The sequence below is a fragment of the Hemibagrus wyckioides genome, linkage group LG06, assembly GCF_019097595.1.
Source record: "Hemibagrus wyckioides isolate EC202008001 linkage group LG06, SWU_Hwy_1.0, whole genome shotgun sequence".
Taxonomy (NCBI): Eukaryota; Metazoa; Chordata; class Actinopteri; order Siluriformes; family Bagridae; genus Hemibagrus; species Hemibagrus wyckioides.
Genome location: NC_080715.1, coordinates 8455875 through 8472816, shown reverse-complemented (window position 1 = coordinate 8472816; position 16942 = coordinate 8455875). Strand labels below are relative to the sequence as shown.

General features: G+C 38.9%; 1 protein-coding gene across 1 annotated transcript in view; it reads left to right on the top strand.

Moving 5' to 3' along the window:
• Positions 1–16942, top strand: part of dnajc10 (DnaJ (Hsp40) homolog, subfamily C, member 10) — a 31988-nt gene that overhangs the window by 10364 nt on the left and 4682 nt on the right. The window contains exons 7-20 of the mRNA XM_058393335.1: positions 15–108; positions 207–284; positions 1613–1656; positions 1795–1926; positions 3129–3218; positions 5210–5320; positions 5798–5912; positions 6456–6583; positions 6889–7005; positions 9413–9514; positions 10516–10671; positions 11885–12018; positions 15309–15362; positions 16223–16370. Coding sequence (XP_058249318.1) covers positions 15–108; positions 207–284; positions 1613–1656; positions 1795–1926; positions 3129–3218; positions 5210–5320; positions 5798–5912; positions 6456–6583; positions 6889–7005; positions 9413–9514; positions 10516–10671; positions 11885–12018; positions 15309–15362; positions 16223–16370 — 1503 coding nt within the window. The remainder of the gene's footprint in view (positions 1–14; positions 109–206; positions 285–1612; positions 1657–1794; positions 1927–3128; positions 3219–5209; positions 5321–5797; positions 5913–6455; positions 6584–6888; positions 7006–9412; positions 9515–10515; positions 10672–11884; positions 12019–15308; positions 15363–16222; positions 16371–16942) is intronic.

The window sequence follows — 16942 nt, the reverse complement described above, 5'->3', positions numbered from 1 at the left end:
CTTCCCGTTTTCAGAATCCAGAGAAGTACTACGGCGATCGCTCCAAGGCCAGCCTCACCAAATTCGCAATGCAGTTTGTGACAACCAAAGTGACAGAGCTGTGGCAAGGTACCGTGACTCCTCATCTCACCCAACATCTCACCCTTATGTCTGTATCATTTCACCGTGCTCTAACCAAGACATTACATTTCTGCCCTTCTTTAAAGGGAATGTTTTCACTGAGATCGAACAAGCATTTGCTGCTAAAATCGGGTGGCTCATAACCTTCTGCGCCGACACCGGAGGTAAGACTCCAGCAGTTTAACTTTCAGAGTGATTTATAAAGGTGAGATAGAAGCAAGACCAGAGCTGAGGTGAAGTGCTGCAGTGGATGTCTGGCACTCCTGGGGTGCATTTTTGGTTCCTAGTTTTGGGACACCCCTCCAAATCATTGAATTCAGGTGTTGTTTTCAGGGGTTGGGCTCAGCCCTTTAGTTCCAGTGAAAGGAACTCTTAATGCTTCAGCTTCATACCAAGACATTTTGGACAATTTCATGCTCCCAACTTTGTGGGAAGAGTTTGGGGATGACCGCTTCCTGTTCCAACATGACTGCACACCAGTGCACAAAGCAAGGTCTATAAAGACATGGATGAGTGAGTTTGGTGTGGAGGAACTTGATTGACCTGAACAGAGTCCTGACCTCAACCCCATAGAACACCTTTGGGATGAATTAGAGTGGAGACTGTGAGCCAGGCCTTCTCGTCCAGCATCAGTGCCTGACCTCACAAATGCACTTCTAGAAGAACGGTCAAAAATTCCCATAAACACACTCCTAAACCTTGTGGAAAGCCTTCCCAGAAGAGTGGAAGCTGTTATAGCTGTAAAGGGCGGGACAACTCCATATCACATTCATCCCAAAACTTGCAATGTAGTGTATGTTCGTTCTCAAATAAAAGAAAGATGCATTCTATGAGATTAACGACATTTGAGACAAGAGACAATTGAATTAGATTTTTTCTTGAGATCACTTTCCCTCATTTTATAGTGTCTAAAATAATTTATTGACATGAGGCCTGTTTTCAAAACGGGTTTTCTCTGTGGATTAAAGCCAAATTAATTTAGATGGAAGTCGGAACATTTTCAGCTTTCTCCGTCCACGCTACGAAGTGTAACGTCTCAGCGTCTCAACATTCTGGGCAGATCTGTGATGAGTGATGTATATTTACTTTCTCAAAACAAGAATCTGTATAATGTGTAGTGTTATAGATTGAGTGATCTGATATATCTGTATCTGTAGAAAATACTTGTCAGAGAAGGTTATGCTTTTTAACATTAATTGAGCGAGTACAGGTGAGGCTGGTTAGGGGTTGAGTGACAATACCAGCAACAGACTTGTCTCACTGGACGGTCCACAACATTAAATATAACTAGCTTAAAAGCACAGTGTGTTGATCCATGATGAATTAAAAACATACTTGTAGGAAAATCAGTGTTGGGAACTTCAGACCATGCTTTAATAACAAAAACGGTCCATTTAAGTGAATGTAGCTACTAATGAATCTGTAGAAATAGTGACTTCATTGTAATTTGTTGATGATTAAGTCCTTTTTTTTCCTTTTTGGATATATTCAGATTGTCTGGAGTCTCAGACGAGACAGAAGCTCGCTGGAATGTTGGTAGGCATTCGATTGATTTATTTATTTCCTTTTTATCTGATTCTCACACCACACGCTGGATGTTGCACCACTCAGTAGTGATCAGAGCAGTTATAGAGTACAGGTAAGGGTTGAAATTAACGTGTATGTGTGTTGTAGAATGGTCTAGTGAAGGTGGGCTGGATGGACTGCACCTTACACGCCGATCTGTGTGAAAGCTTCGACGTGAAGACCAGCTCGACGGCTCTGTTCCCCCCTGGCAGCTCCCTCAGACAGGAGGGCAGTGTTCTGGTAAAATCCGGTTTCATACTATTTCTCTCTCTCTCTTCTACTTCATTTAATCATTCTCTTTCTCACTCCTCCTATTGCCACCTATTCCTCTTTTTTTACTTTCGCCTCCTGTTTTCTCCTATTCTCTTTTACTTTCTTCTTTTAGTCGTCATTTTTCTGTTTTCTTTATAATAAAAAACTATTAAAAAAAAAAAAAGTGTGTAAGATTAAAAGAGAATTGCAAACAGAATTTTGTACTGAATCTTTAATATGGATTTTTTTATTTAATTAATTTAATTATGGATTTTTTAAAAATGTTCAAAAAAATTTAAAAAATTCAAGTGTAATATTTTTCATAAATAATTTTTTTTTCAATACAGGAAATAATAAATTTATTATAAAGTTGTTTTAATAATATATAAATTATTTTATTTTTAATTATTTTTTATTTATTACTATAGCTGTTGAACTTTACCGGCTGTTGTTGTCATCATCATGATTATTATTATTATTATTATTATTATCATTATTTTTTTTTTATTATTATTATTATTGTTAATTTATTAATTTTTTTTTTGTTGTTATTATTATTATTATTATTATTATTATTATTATTAAGCTGATCAGCTATAAGAGGCCTTGGTAAATAAGAAAATGCTTTTATATTTTCTAGAGAATAAAAGCATGAGATTTTTTTGTATATTTAGTGTGTGTGCGTGTGTGTGCATGTGTATGTGTGTGCTCGCTCACTGGGCTTGCAGTGACATTTAAACTCCTTTCAGATCTTTTAATGACTGTAAATGTTACAGCTTCTGTAATCTGATCTTGGCACTGCACATAAATCATTTTGGCAGATGTTGCAGCAGATGTTTTGGCATCTTCCCTCTATGAGTATCTGATATGTACCTTCTTGCTGACATTGGACTATAATCTCTGCCTTCCGTTTTAAATCCTGCTAATTAATTATGGAAGCCCTCGGGACAATTGTCTCAATTTCACATCAGCTTCAAACAATAACATGTGGTGTTATAATCTTGTGCAGGCGAACGCTATTAATCGTACACACCTCTCTCCATCGTACACACAACTCCAGTTACAAACCTGGAACAAATTCCACACAAATGATCATTTTAAGTAGCACAAGTTGTCCTATAACTCTCCAGTAGATAAATTCATATTTTATTATAGTTCACTAAATAATGGGATTGTTGTATTTTCTCCAGTTTCTGAAGACTCTGGATGCCAGAGAGATCTATGCCCAGGTGCTGCAGCACATGCCTGACCTGGAGGTCCTCACCAAGCAGAGCTTTGAGGTAACAAATCTCAACATGAAGGATAATAACACACACCTTATTTGGTATTTAGTGAGCTGATAGACACTCATCCCTTAATGCCATTTCATTTGGTTAGGTTTAGTGTACACTACCAGTCAAAAGTTTGGACACACCTTTTAATTCAGTGTTTTTTGTTTAGGGATTTATTTTCTCCATTCTAGAACAATACTGGAGATTTCATAACTATGAAATGGACTTAAGTAATCCGTATGTAACGACAACAAAAAACAGTCAGTTGTTATTTTAAGACGCCGAAGGTCAGGTGTTCTGGAATAGTTCTTGCAAGAACAGTATTGTCAAGTGCATTTGCAAAACCCATCAAGCACCATGATGAAACTGGCTCACATGAAGACCATCCCAGTAAAGCAAGACCAAAACTGACCTCTGCTGCAGAGGAGAAGTTCATTTAGAGTTACCAGCCTCAGAAATCACCAATTAACAGAAATCACCAATTAATAGAAATCACCAATTAACAGCACCTCAGATTAGAGGCGTTATGAAGGCTTTACAGAGCATCAGTAGCAGACATATCTCAATATCAACTGCTCAAACGACATTATTGTGGATTTCGGCCGCCTTCAGCATTGTTTTACAATGTAGAAAGAAATAAACATCAGGAAAGACCGTGGAATTAGAAGGTGTGTCCGAACTTTTGACTGGTAGTGTATATACAGTTCATTGACAGATGTGATTAATAAGACATGTGATTTGTGAACTTACTAACAGTGATGTTCAGGCCAGCTTTCTTCAGTCATTAATGAGTATACATGTTGCAGCAGCGTGTACTGTGAACGTATTCATGCCGAAAACACAATTTCCTCAGTTAGCTTTGCATGCACCAATAATGTGATAGAACAAGGACTTGTTTTTGGAGCACAAACACACTCCTACGCACTGCTTTGCTTTTTGGCAGCATGACTTGTGTGAAGCTGACTCATATCGGACCTGAAAAAGAAGTAGAGTGTAAATGATGCAGCATGTTTTGTTTTTTACTTCTGTCAGCGGTGTTACCTGGTTTAAAAAGAAAACGCGTCATGACACTGAATTGCATAAAGTAATATCTAACAACACACTCCATTGTTCTAAACACACTATATAGCTCAAGGTTTTTAGACGCCAAAAGACAGCGCTTGTACACTGATCAGGCATAACATTATGACCACTTGCCTAATATGGTGTTGGTTCTCCTTTTGCTGCCAAAACAGCCCTGACCCGTCATGCACTGTGTATTCTGAAACCTTTCTATCAGAACCAGCATTAACTTCTTCAGCAATTTGAGCCTTTGCTCCCCACGTGCATCAATGAGCCTTGACCGTCCATGACCCTGTCGCCGGTTCACCACCGTTCCTTCCTTGGACCACTTTTGATAAGATACTGACCACTGCAGACTGGGAACACCCCACAAGAGCTGCAGTTTTCGAGATACTCTGATCCAGTCATCTATCAATCACAATTTGGTCCTTGTCAAACTCAAAATCCTTACGCTTGTCCATTTTTCCTGCTTCTAACACATCAACTTTGAGGACAAAATGTTCACATGCTGTCTAATATATCCCACCCACTAACAGGTGCCATGATGAGGAGATCATCAGTCTTATTCACTTTACCTCTCACTGCTCATAATGTTATGCCTGATCAGTGTATGCGCTCGCTTAACGTCCTGTTCCAGATTTATCCCCCCTTTACATTTATAATATGGTAAGCTCCACTCTCTTCTGGGAAGGCTTTCCACTAGCTGTTTGAGTGTGACTGTGGAGATTTATGATCATTCAGCTATTAGAGCATTCATGAGATCAGACACTGATGCTGGGTGTTCCAGTTCCTCCAAAAGGTCAGAGTGAGAGCTATGCTGCAAAGGATTTCGACTATAAGGCACATTCTTGTGGTAGTATAGCAGGTGCTGTAACAGAATTTCTCATAGCTTGGATTAAACGCACTAATTGTTTTTTCTTCCCCGAATGTAATTTTAGGAGAAGTTGGCTCGGCACCGTTGGCTGGTCAGTTTTACCTTTGGAGAGAAGAACGCGGCCACCAACGAGTACAAAAAGCTCGGCACTCTGCTCAAAGACTCCCACATACAGGTTAAGACTTGTTCCAGTGGCCGTGTGACACCTGGGCAGCTCTGAAACCAGGACTACGGAATTTAACAGAGCAAAGTGTATTGGTGTAGGGAATGCGGGTTTGAACCCTGACAATTCCACAGGAGGAATAGCTTTTATCTCTCACCTGTCAATAAGAGTGGCATTAGAAAGAGAAATGCAAAAGTCATAAGTTATTATGAGTTATTAGTACTCTCCTCTCAGCTGCTCTGTGGTGTTAATAGAGGACGATTAAAAAGATCTGGCCTCGTCCACCTGTGACAAAATTTTGAAAACATAAATGTTTACTGTATATTTACTTTAAGTATAGGTTATAGAACTATATAATTATAGAATATAGATTTCCTTTATTAATGTATGTACAGTATAATGTCACAAATGTATAGATTGTGTTTCATGTCTGTAACTTTTTCTTCTCACAGTATGTATCTTTGTATATAATCTTTAACGGCTGTACAGGTAGGGAAGGTGAACTGCGCATCCGAGGCAGAGCTGTGCGCTTCCCTCTACATCCAGAAGCCCTGTGTGGCTGTTTTCAAAGGCCTCGGCATTCACAACTACGAGATCCACCACGGTGCGCTCAAAGACTTGTTTTCTGGAAATGTCTCCATATAATGTAACTGTAGTATTTCAGTTATATATTGTAGTGTGTAGGCTTTTCTCACTGTTCTTTACCCCGGGTTATTGCAGTCAAAAACCTTGCTTTTAACCACAGGTAGAAAAATGTTTCACATTTGTAACTTAGTCAGCCTGTTGTAACTTTTAATCCTGCTTCTATGTGACTAATGTGGAAAATATACAAGATTACAAAGCTGTGAAAGATAATAGTGTCAGTTTGGGCACAGGATGTCAGATCTGTTCTTTATTTCCCCCCACTGATGAGAAAGCATGAAACAAGCCGTTATTTAAATGGGTCACAAGCTGTACTTATCCAATCAAAGGTTGTTGACAGCACGAATATGCAAAATAAGAAGCATGAGATAATGAAGAGCCAGGATTAGTCTGAAAGTATGCGCAGTATGAAACCTCAAATAAGATTTGACTGACCTAGGGTCAGCTGTTTCAAGTTGTATCTGTTGTGCATAACATTTTATCTGCCTTGGTCAATTGTCCTCAGGTAAAGATGCACTGTATAACATTGTGGCGTTCGCTAAAGAGAGCGTGAGTGCCCACGTCACCACACTGCGGCCGGAGAATTTCCCTCGGGACGAGAAAGAACCCTGGCTAGTGGACTTCTTCGCTCCAGTGAGTCTATTTTTGGTACAAAGAAGACACATGAGGAAAATATATTACATCATGCAGTACAGTAATAGTGATTTTTAGAATAAAAGAATAATTCTTATACGAAACCTGTTGTTGATATAAAAACTGTGTAGCACGCCATTAACACTGTACACAGTTATACCAATAAAATGATGAACACTATCCCCCTTTATCAACTTAGCATCATGTGATGCAGAATTACTTGAGGTGCTTGTAGATTCTCAGGCTTTTACAGGTATGCTGTGACGAGCATTTCGAATGTTGATATAAAAGTGTGTGTGTTTCAGTGGTGTCCACCATGTCGCGCCCTGCTCCCTGAACTCCGAAAAGCCTCAGTTCAGCTTCACGGTCAGATGAAGTTTGGTACATTGGACTGCACCATACACGAGGGACTCTGCAACATGGTGAGCAGCAACACTTCACACCTTTTAGGCTGCTGATTAATCTTGGTGTTTTATGGTTTTGAACGTCTCCTGCGGTGCGCAGTATGTTCCACGAACCCTGCATTCACACTAGTTATTATTCATACTCTGTGTACGTGCATGACACAAAGCCTGCAGGTATGTTGGAGTTGGAGTTAAATACTATAAGTGCATTTTGCAGGTATTTACATCCGGATCAAGTGAAGTGCTTATGATCTGAAACGTACCATCTCGTCTTATAGCGTGGGCATGTATGGCTGATAATAGACCTGGTTATTGATGTGTGACTGCTGACAAAAGCAGCAGGATGAAGTGGATAGAGGTATACCTGAGTTTAAACAGGAGGAATCAGTTGTGGCTTCTGCTTGGTTGGAATGAAAACCTGCACTGAAACCAGCCCAGATTGGACAACACTTTTCTAATTTAATCACCTGACCTGAATCCAGAGGAACAGCATTTCATTCACTGAAGGCAAAAAAGACTCAAAAACAGGCAGGAAGTAAAGACTGCGGTAAAGACCTGGCAGAGCATCAACAGGAAAGTCTTTGCAACCAAGTATTAAAAATGACAATGTATGATTGTTAGTTTGTTCGTATGTATGTAAGTTTTGCAGTTCCTACACCGTTCACCTCATTTTGTTGTAAATCCCTCAAATATATAGAACTATTTTCTGGTTGAGTGTGTGTGTATGTATGTATGTGTGTGTGTGTGTGTATGTATATATGTGTGTGTATATATATATATATATATATATATATATATATATATATATATATATATATATATATATATATATATATATATATATATATAATATTCTATAAAAACTGGTGTCATACTGATAAGAATGGGTTCACTTTTGAGTCTGGTTCCTCTAAATTTTTCTTCCTCATATCATCTCAGGGAGATTGTCATCACCACTGTCATCTCGTGCATGATGATAAATATAAAATCGATCATTTACATCCGGAATATTTCTATAAAGCTGCTTTGTGACAATCCATTGCTATGAGTTTAACTTAGTTATAGGGTTTATGAACTTACTCTTATCACACACAATACGTTCTTGCTAATTAAATCACCTCTGTTGGTAATTTCCCTATATGAAATTTTGTGAATTTGCATCAGGTGACCTCTGGTATGTTTTTCATAAGATTAGATTACAAGTAAAAACCCACAAAGCAGCGGAAACCCAGATTCATTTTCCACCTTTCTTTTCTCAAACTGACTGATGAGTGTCACATTGCTTGGTTGTTTTGCACAGCTATACATGCAGCAGTTTAGGGGGGATAAACATGAAAGCTTAAGAAAATCTCTTATTCTGGACATGTTGGAGGGGTGCAATTTCCTCATACTTGTTAATGCACGACTCAATTGTCGACGTTTTGCATTTCTCTTTTTTTTTCTATTTCTCCATTTTTTAAATTACATATAGTACATTTCTCTCTCTCTCTCTCTCTCTCTCTCTCTCTCTCTCTCTCTCTCTATATATATATATATATATATATATATATATATATATATATATATATATATATATATATATATATATATATATATATATATATGTGTATATATATATATAGAGAGAGAGAGAGAGGAGAGAGAGAGAGAGGGGTGAGATAGATATATTACACACACACAGTGGGGGAATTAATTGATACCCTGCTGATTTTGTACGTTTGCCCACTGACAAAGAAATGATCAGTCTGTAATTTTAATGGTAGGTTTATCTGAAGAGTGAGAGACAGAATAACAACAAAACAATCCAGAAAAACACATTTAAAAACGTTATACATTGATTTGCATTTTAATGAGTGAAATAAGTATTTGATCCCTTTGCAAAACATGACTTATAAGATATAAAGTTGTACAGGAATGTTTGTGAGTTCTGTGTAAAATGTTGTGCAGATCTTGGTTCAAGATAAATTAGTGGTAGAGTTTAGCTGCTTCCTGACTACTCTAATACTGTGCAAAATCACAGATAAACATCTACAAAAACAAAAGGTGTTCTGCGAAAATACCGATGCGGTAAGACTGCTTCCAAAAAGCATGATTTTTTTTTTGGCCTGAAAAACAGTAAGTTCAGGCAAATCCAATTCACTTGAATTTGTATCAGGCTTTAAACAATAGTGATTCAGAATCAGAATCTCCAGTAAACACACTAGAGGTAAAGTCGCAAGAATCTTCCTTGCGAGAAACCAGATTGAAAGGGAAGCCACATCCTCATCTGAGTGAAAGAAGTGCAATTACTTTTCTAAAGCTGCTCACTGTAAAGTTTTTAAAGTGTATTGTAGGATGTTCGGTTTGAGCCTTTATGATTTACAGCAGCAGTTCAGTATCCAGGTGAAATGATCCTCTAATGATTTTTCCCTCCTCTGTTTTTCAGTACAACATTAATGCTTATCCAACCACCGTTATCTTCAACAAGTCCAGCATCCATGAGTACGAAGGTCACCATTCAGCGGACGGCATCCTGGAGTTCATCCAGGTGAGACGACACTTGAGTGGCATTTCAAGAAATGTGTACATATTTTCTCTGATAAGTTTACCCGAACAGCCAGGTTTTTGCTTCTTTAGTTTTCCACTGGAGCTCAAAGCTGCATCATACAACATGTGTTCAATTCATTACTCTCTATTCACCATCAAGTGTGTGTCTAGTCAACTACCTGGAATTATATATATCTCCCATAGCTAACTCGATTTCAGTGTTTTTACAGCTGAACCTACACCGATCAGGCATAACATTATGATATTGTGTTGGTCCCCCTCCTTTTGCCGCCAAAACAGCCCTGATCTATCGAGGCATGGACTCCACTAGATCCCTGAAGGTGTGCTTGAAGGTGGTGTCTAGCACCAAGATGTAAGCAACAGATCCTTTATGTCCTGTAAGCTGTGAGATGGAGCTTACAGGACTTAAAGGACACTTACAGGACTTAAAGGATACTTTTGATAGATACTGACCGCTGTAGACCGGGAACACCCCATAAGATCTGCAGTTTTGGAGATGCTCTGATCCAGTGGTCTAGCCATCACAATTTGGCCCTTTGTCAAACTCGCTCAAATCCTTGCACTTGTCCGTTTTTCCTGCTTCTAACACATCAACTTTGAGGACATAATCAGTGACATAGGAGGACATAGGAGATAATCAGTGTTATTCACTTCACTTGTCACTGCTCATAATATTATGCCTTATTGGGTGTATTTTTTAAAATGTTATTAACTCTTTTGTAAGTTTGAACATTTTGTGGTCAGTGCCCATGAAATTAAGTCAATTAAGTTTATGCATGAAGTCTTCCTGTTATTCACTTATAGAAAACAGTCTGGCATGCACTGTCAGAAACCACAAGAAGGTGAAATTCTGATTATCTCACCACAGTAAAAACAAGTGGCTGTGTGGCATAATTATGATTCAGACATCATTTGAGGCTGAATCTGCAGTTTTTTCCATCCGGTTCTTATGGAGTTGCTTGTTGCACGGTTGTGTTTCAGGACCTGGTCAACCCTGCTGTGGTGACACTGGACCCAGACACTTTCCAGCAGTTGGTGAAGAAAAGAAAGCATACAGAAACATGGATGGTGGACTTCTACGCGCCATGGTGTGGCCCATGCCAGGCTTTGCTTCCTGAGTGGAGGAGGATGGCTCGGGTAATGCTTTTAAATCAAAATACCCTTATCTGACTGCAGAAGCCATGCTCCTCAAAGAGCTTCTTAAGCGTGTAGGAGATCTCATTGTCAGAAGGTATCAATCTGGAGAGGGATACAAAGTATTTGTAAAACATTAGATGTACCATGGAACAGCATGAAGGCCATCATTTACAAGTGGAGAAAACAGGACACCATGGTCATTTTACCCCAGACAGGACGTTCCCACCAGATGAAAAATGATAGACAGAGAGTCGGCCAAGCTGCAACATTAAAGGAGCTGCAAGAGTTTAAAGGATCTCTTTGTATTTCTTGGCTATGAGGTAGGGTGGCTAGATGGAAACACTTTCTCACCAGGAAAGAAAGCATACAATCCTGCATAAAAAAGTAAGACACTTTATCACCTAAAGATGAAGAAGCCTTTATTTGTTACGTACACAACGAAGCACAGCAAAATTCCTTTTTTACCGAATGTCCCAGCTTGTTAGGAAGTTGGGGTCAAAGCAAAGCCGTGACACGGCACCCTTGGAGCAGAGGTCGATCCTTGATCCAGCCTCCTGATCAGTAACCCAGAGATTTAACCACTGACCACCTTCGACCCTACTCACAGTGAAGCACAATGGTGGCAGCATCATGCTAGGGGGCTTTAATCAAGATAGAGGGAATGGTGGATATCAATCCCACTGATAACAAAACCTGTAATCCTCTGTTAGACAGCTGAATGTGACTGAAAGAATTCACCTTCCAGCACTGACTCAAGCCAATCACAGTAAAATGTGGTTATGGGTGTGTGTACTTTTGCATGCAGGTTATTTGCTAAACCTATTTTTTCTATTCTATTTGCATCACTTGAGTTATGTGGGTTGCTATAATCACATTAAAGGTGATGAAGATTTGACGATTTATCATGGCTTTATTTTTATTCATCACAAAAAGGGGTAGTATATATTTAAATATATAATCCTGCTTCCCTAAATACAAACATCAAGCTGGTGTTATAGACAACTGGAGATTAGCCAGCAGATTTAGCAATGGAGATTAGAGATATTTGCAGTTTTGTTATGACTAACATTTAGCTCTTCTTCATTTAGGTGACTTTAAAGATGAAATGTTTTTTCAGAAGTTCTCTCTCTCTCTCTCTCTCTCTCTCTCTCTCTCTCTCTCTCTCTCTCCTTGAACCCCATTTCACTGTGTGTGTGTGTGTGTGTGTTTATAGATGCTGAGTGGAATGGTTAGTGTGGGATCTGTGGATTGTCAGAAGTACCATTCATTCTGCCAGGGCGAGAGTGTGCGCGCCTACCCCGAAATTCGTCTCTACCCACAAAACAGTAACCGCCGAGAACAATACCAGTACGTGCTTTCAAAAATGCATCACAGCACAATTCACATCCTGTGTTATGAATGCATAATTAGACTTAAATATTGTTTATGTGGAATGCCTTAGTACCAGAACAGCTTTATGAACCACACAGCATTCCTGTTATGAGTTTATTATGTTACTAATCGTCCTACCTCAAATCCCAATACATGCTGTTAGACACGACTTATAGCACTTCATAATGAATCTAAATGTATTATAGCACTTTATCATAACCCTTCACATGACACTGAACCTCAGAGACCAGCATGAACGTTTATAAACGCCTAATAACACTCTGTCGTTATTATCTAAACCCCAGAGACCAGCATGAACGTTTATAAACACTGTATAACACTCTATCGTTATTATCTGAACCTCTGAGACCAGCATGAACGTTTATAAACGCCTAATAATACTCTGTGGTTATTATCTGAACCTCAGAGACCAGCATGAACATTTATAAACGCCTAATAATACTCTGTCGTTATTATCTGAACCTCAGAGACCAGCATGAACGTTTATAAACACTGTATAACACTCTATCGTTATTATCTGAACCTCAGAGACCAGCATGAACATTTATAAACGCCTAATAATACTCTATCGTTATTATCTGAACCTCAGAGACCAGCATGAACATTTATAAACGCCTAATAATACTCTGTCGTTATTATCTGAACCTCAGAGACCAGCATGAACGTTTATAAACACTGTATAACACTCTATCGTTATTATCTGAACCTCAGAGACCAGCATGAACATTTATAAACGCCTAATAATACTCTATCGTTATTATCTGAACCTCAGAGACCAGCATGAACATTTATAAACGCCTAATAATACTCTATCGTTATTATCTGAACCTCAGAGACCAGCATGAACATTTATAAACGCCTAATAATACTCTATCGTTATTATCTGAACCTCAGAGACCAGCATGAACGTTTATAAACGCCTAATAATACTCTGTCGTTATTATCTGAACCTCAGAGACCAGCATGAATGTTTATAAACACTGTATAACACTCTATCGTTATTATCTGAACCTCAGAGACCAGCATGAACATTTATAAACGCCTAATAATACTCTGTCGTTATTATCTGAACCTCAGAGACCAGCATGAACATTTATAAACGCCTAATAATACTCTGTGGTTATTATCTGAACCTCAGAGACCAGCATGAACGTTTATAAACACTGTATAACACTCTATCGTTATTATCTGAACCTCAGAGACCAGCATGAACGTTTATAAACGCCTAATAATACTCTGTCGTTATTATCTGAACCTCAGAGACCAGCATGAACGTTTATAAACGCCTAATAATACTCTGTCGTTATTATCTGAACCTCAGAGACCAGCATGAACGTTTATAAACGCCTAATAATACTCTGTCGTTATTATCTGAACCTCAGAGACCAGCATGAACGTTTATAAACGCCTAATAATACTCTGTCGTTATTATCTGAAACTTGGAGACCAGCATGAACGTTTATAAATGCCTAATAATACTCTGTCGTTATTATCTGAACCTCAGAGACCAGCATGAACGTTTATAAATGCCTAATAATACTCTGTCGTTATTATCTGAACCCCAGAGACCAGCATGAACGTTTATAAACATCTACTAAGACCCTATAAACGTTCATGCTGGTTTCTGAGGTTCAGATAATAACGATAAACACCTAATAAGACTATCGTTATTATCTGAACCTCTGAGACCAGCATGAACGTTTATAAACACCGTATAACGGTCTATCGTTATTATCTGAACCTCTGAGACCAGCATGAACATTTATAAATGCCTAATAATACTCTGTCGTTATTATCTGAACCTTGGAGGCCAGCATGAACGTTTATAAACACCGTATAACACTGTTATTATCTGAACCTCAGAGACCAGCATGAACGTTTATAAATGCCTAATAATACTCTGTCGTTATTATCTGAACCTCAGAGACCAGCATGAACGTTTATAAACGCCTAATAATACTCTATTGTTATTATCTGAACCTCAGAGACCAGCATGAACATTTATAAACGCCTAATAATACTCTGTCGTTATCTGAACCTCGGAGACCAGCATGAACATTTATAAACGCCTAATAATACTCTGTCGTTATCTGAACCTCGGAGACCAGCATGAACGTTTATAAACGCCTAATAATACTCTGTCGTTATTATCTGAACCTCAGAGACCAGCATGAACATTTATAAACGCCTAATAATACTCTGTCGTTATCTGAACCTCGGAGACCAGCATGAACGTTTATAAATGCCTAATAATACTCTGTCGTTATCTGAACCTCGGAGACCAGCATGAACGTTTATAAACGCCTAATAATACTCTGTCGTTATTATCTGAACCTCTGAGACCAGCATGAACGTTTATAAACGCCTAATAATACTCTGTCGTTATTATCTGAACCTCGGAGACCAGCATGAACGTTTATAAACGCCTAATAATACTCTGTCGTTATTATCTGAACCTCAGAGACCAGCATGAACGTTTATAAACGCCTAATAATACTCTGTCGTTATTATCTGAACCTCGGAGACCAGCATGAACGTTTATAAACACCGTATAACACTCAATCGTTATTACGTGAACCTCTGCATAACCTCTACGTAAATGCATTATAGCAACTGACATTGAACATTCAATGTCTGGTATCAGTATGAGCCTTCATCGATGCATTAAAATACTTCACTGTTCTCCTGAGAAGTAGCACGTATGTCCTGAGGCCAGTTTGAGCATTCAGAGAATGATTGTGCCTTTTTGTCGTTTTACCTTTTTGTTGCACTGAACCCCTTACACAAGTACAAACATTTAAAGGCATTATTTAAAAACACTTTATTAAAAAATAATAATGGAACACTGAACCTCTGAGACCCTGAGATATGCATCCATAAATGAACTACAGTATTATTTTACACATCACCAGAGGTGAACAGATGCATTATAATGCTTCATCATGCTGTTTCACTCAACAGCAGCATTGGCCATGGAAACCTGTATTTGTTTACTTACTTCAGTTTACTCAAAACCACAAAGTCATACAACCTCAATGTCATGTGCTGCTTTTTTCTGCTCTGTGCTCCAACCCTTAATCTTTTTCTTTAATCAGTATTAGCTGCTTGTTCCAAACCGCATCCTGCTAACCTGGTATAAAAAGTGGCTTCATATTGCAGCTTAAAGCAGACACCAGATTAGATGTCATGTTATGATTGCTAAAGTTGTGTCTTAACTCATTTCTTGTACTTTTTTGGTCCCTTAGAAGCTATAATGGCTGGCACAGAGATGCCCACTCCCTCAAGACCTGGGCGCTCGGGTAAGTGTTTTAAAAACTCGTGTCTTCTCGGCTCCTAAAGCATGTGACTTCTAAGTGCAAGCCTGGTATTGTTGCGCTTACTTTATTTGTTTTTTTTGTCAATGCAAATGTCTTGCTAATTAAAAGCCGAGCAAATTGTGGTGTTTCTTTTCCTTTTGTCTGAACTACGGTTATGTTGATAATCCTGAAAAGGTTTCAGATTTCCAGCAGAGCCAAGCAAGTTGGACTGGTTTTGAAACTAATTTGGTTTGATCAAACTTGTATGTGGAATGTTAAATATAAGGATTTATATTTAATAATATAATAACAACATACACTGATCAGGCATAACATTATGACCACCTGCCTTATATTGTGAATATCGTCCCCCTCCTTTTGCTGCCAAAACAGCCCTGACCCATTGAGGCATGGACTCCATTAGATCCCTGAAGGTGTGCTGTGGTATCTGGCACCAAGATGTTAGCAGGAGGTCCTTTAAGTCCATGGGGTCCCACCTTGCAACTTACACAGCCTAGAGGAAACGTTTAACAGATACTGACCACTGCAGACCGGGAACACCCCACAAGAGCTGCAGTTTTGGAGATGCTCTGATCCAGTGGTCTAGCCATCACAATTTGGCCCTTCGTCAAACTCGCTCAAATCCTTACACTTGTCCATTTTTCCTGCTTCTAACATCAACTTTGAGAACAAAATGTTCACTTGTTGGCTAATATATCCCACCCACTAACACGTGCCATGATGAGAAGATCATCAGTGTTATTCACGTCACCTGGCACTGGTCATAATGTTATGCCTGATCGATGACTTAAAACGTAAAGGATGTTCACCTCACTCACTAATGATGCTTTGTTTTTCTCCAGCTCTCTTCCCCGTGTCTCAGTGGACTTAACACCCGAAGATTTTAAAAAGAGGGTTCTGGAAGGAAAGGAACACTGGGTGCTGGACTTTTACGCCCCGTGGTGTGGCCCATGCCAGCATTTCGCCCCGGAGTTCGAGATCCTAGCTCGGGTATGGTCGTTAAATTCCAGTGCTCTTTTTAATGCACTGCTTCGTTTTATTTTCCTCTTGCTGAAGTCCCTAGTTTATAATTTTAGAAGGTATTTAATAGGTGACCTTACGATGATGGACAAAATGAGATAAGTAAACTAAGACGTAGCTGAAAGGTCAGGATTTGATTCCACTGATCTATTTCTCTGTGAAATGAGCAACAGTGTGAACATGACCTCATTATCAAGCCAAACAAGATAGAGACCTCATGATGGAGAAGTGTCCCCTGCACTCTACAGCATCATATCCTTCTTCCTATTACCACCAGATCCTTATCAAGCTGACAGTTAGCTCGCATCACAGAGGCGGTTAGATTGTGCAAGAGGCTTAACTTGACCTAAAGGGCAAGAAGGATTTGTAAACATGTCACAATATCGTGAGTGTTGAGTAACAGCAGCTCGGACAGTCGAAAACACAGGACTCGTTCTACAGGGTGTCCGAAAAGTCAGGAACCAATGTGGGTTAAACAATATATACACTATATTGCCAAAAGTATTCGCTCACCCATCCAAATAATCAGAATCAGGTGTTCC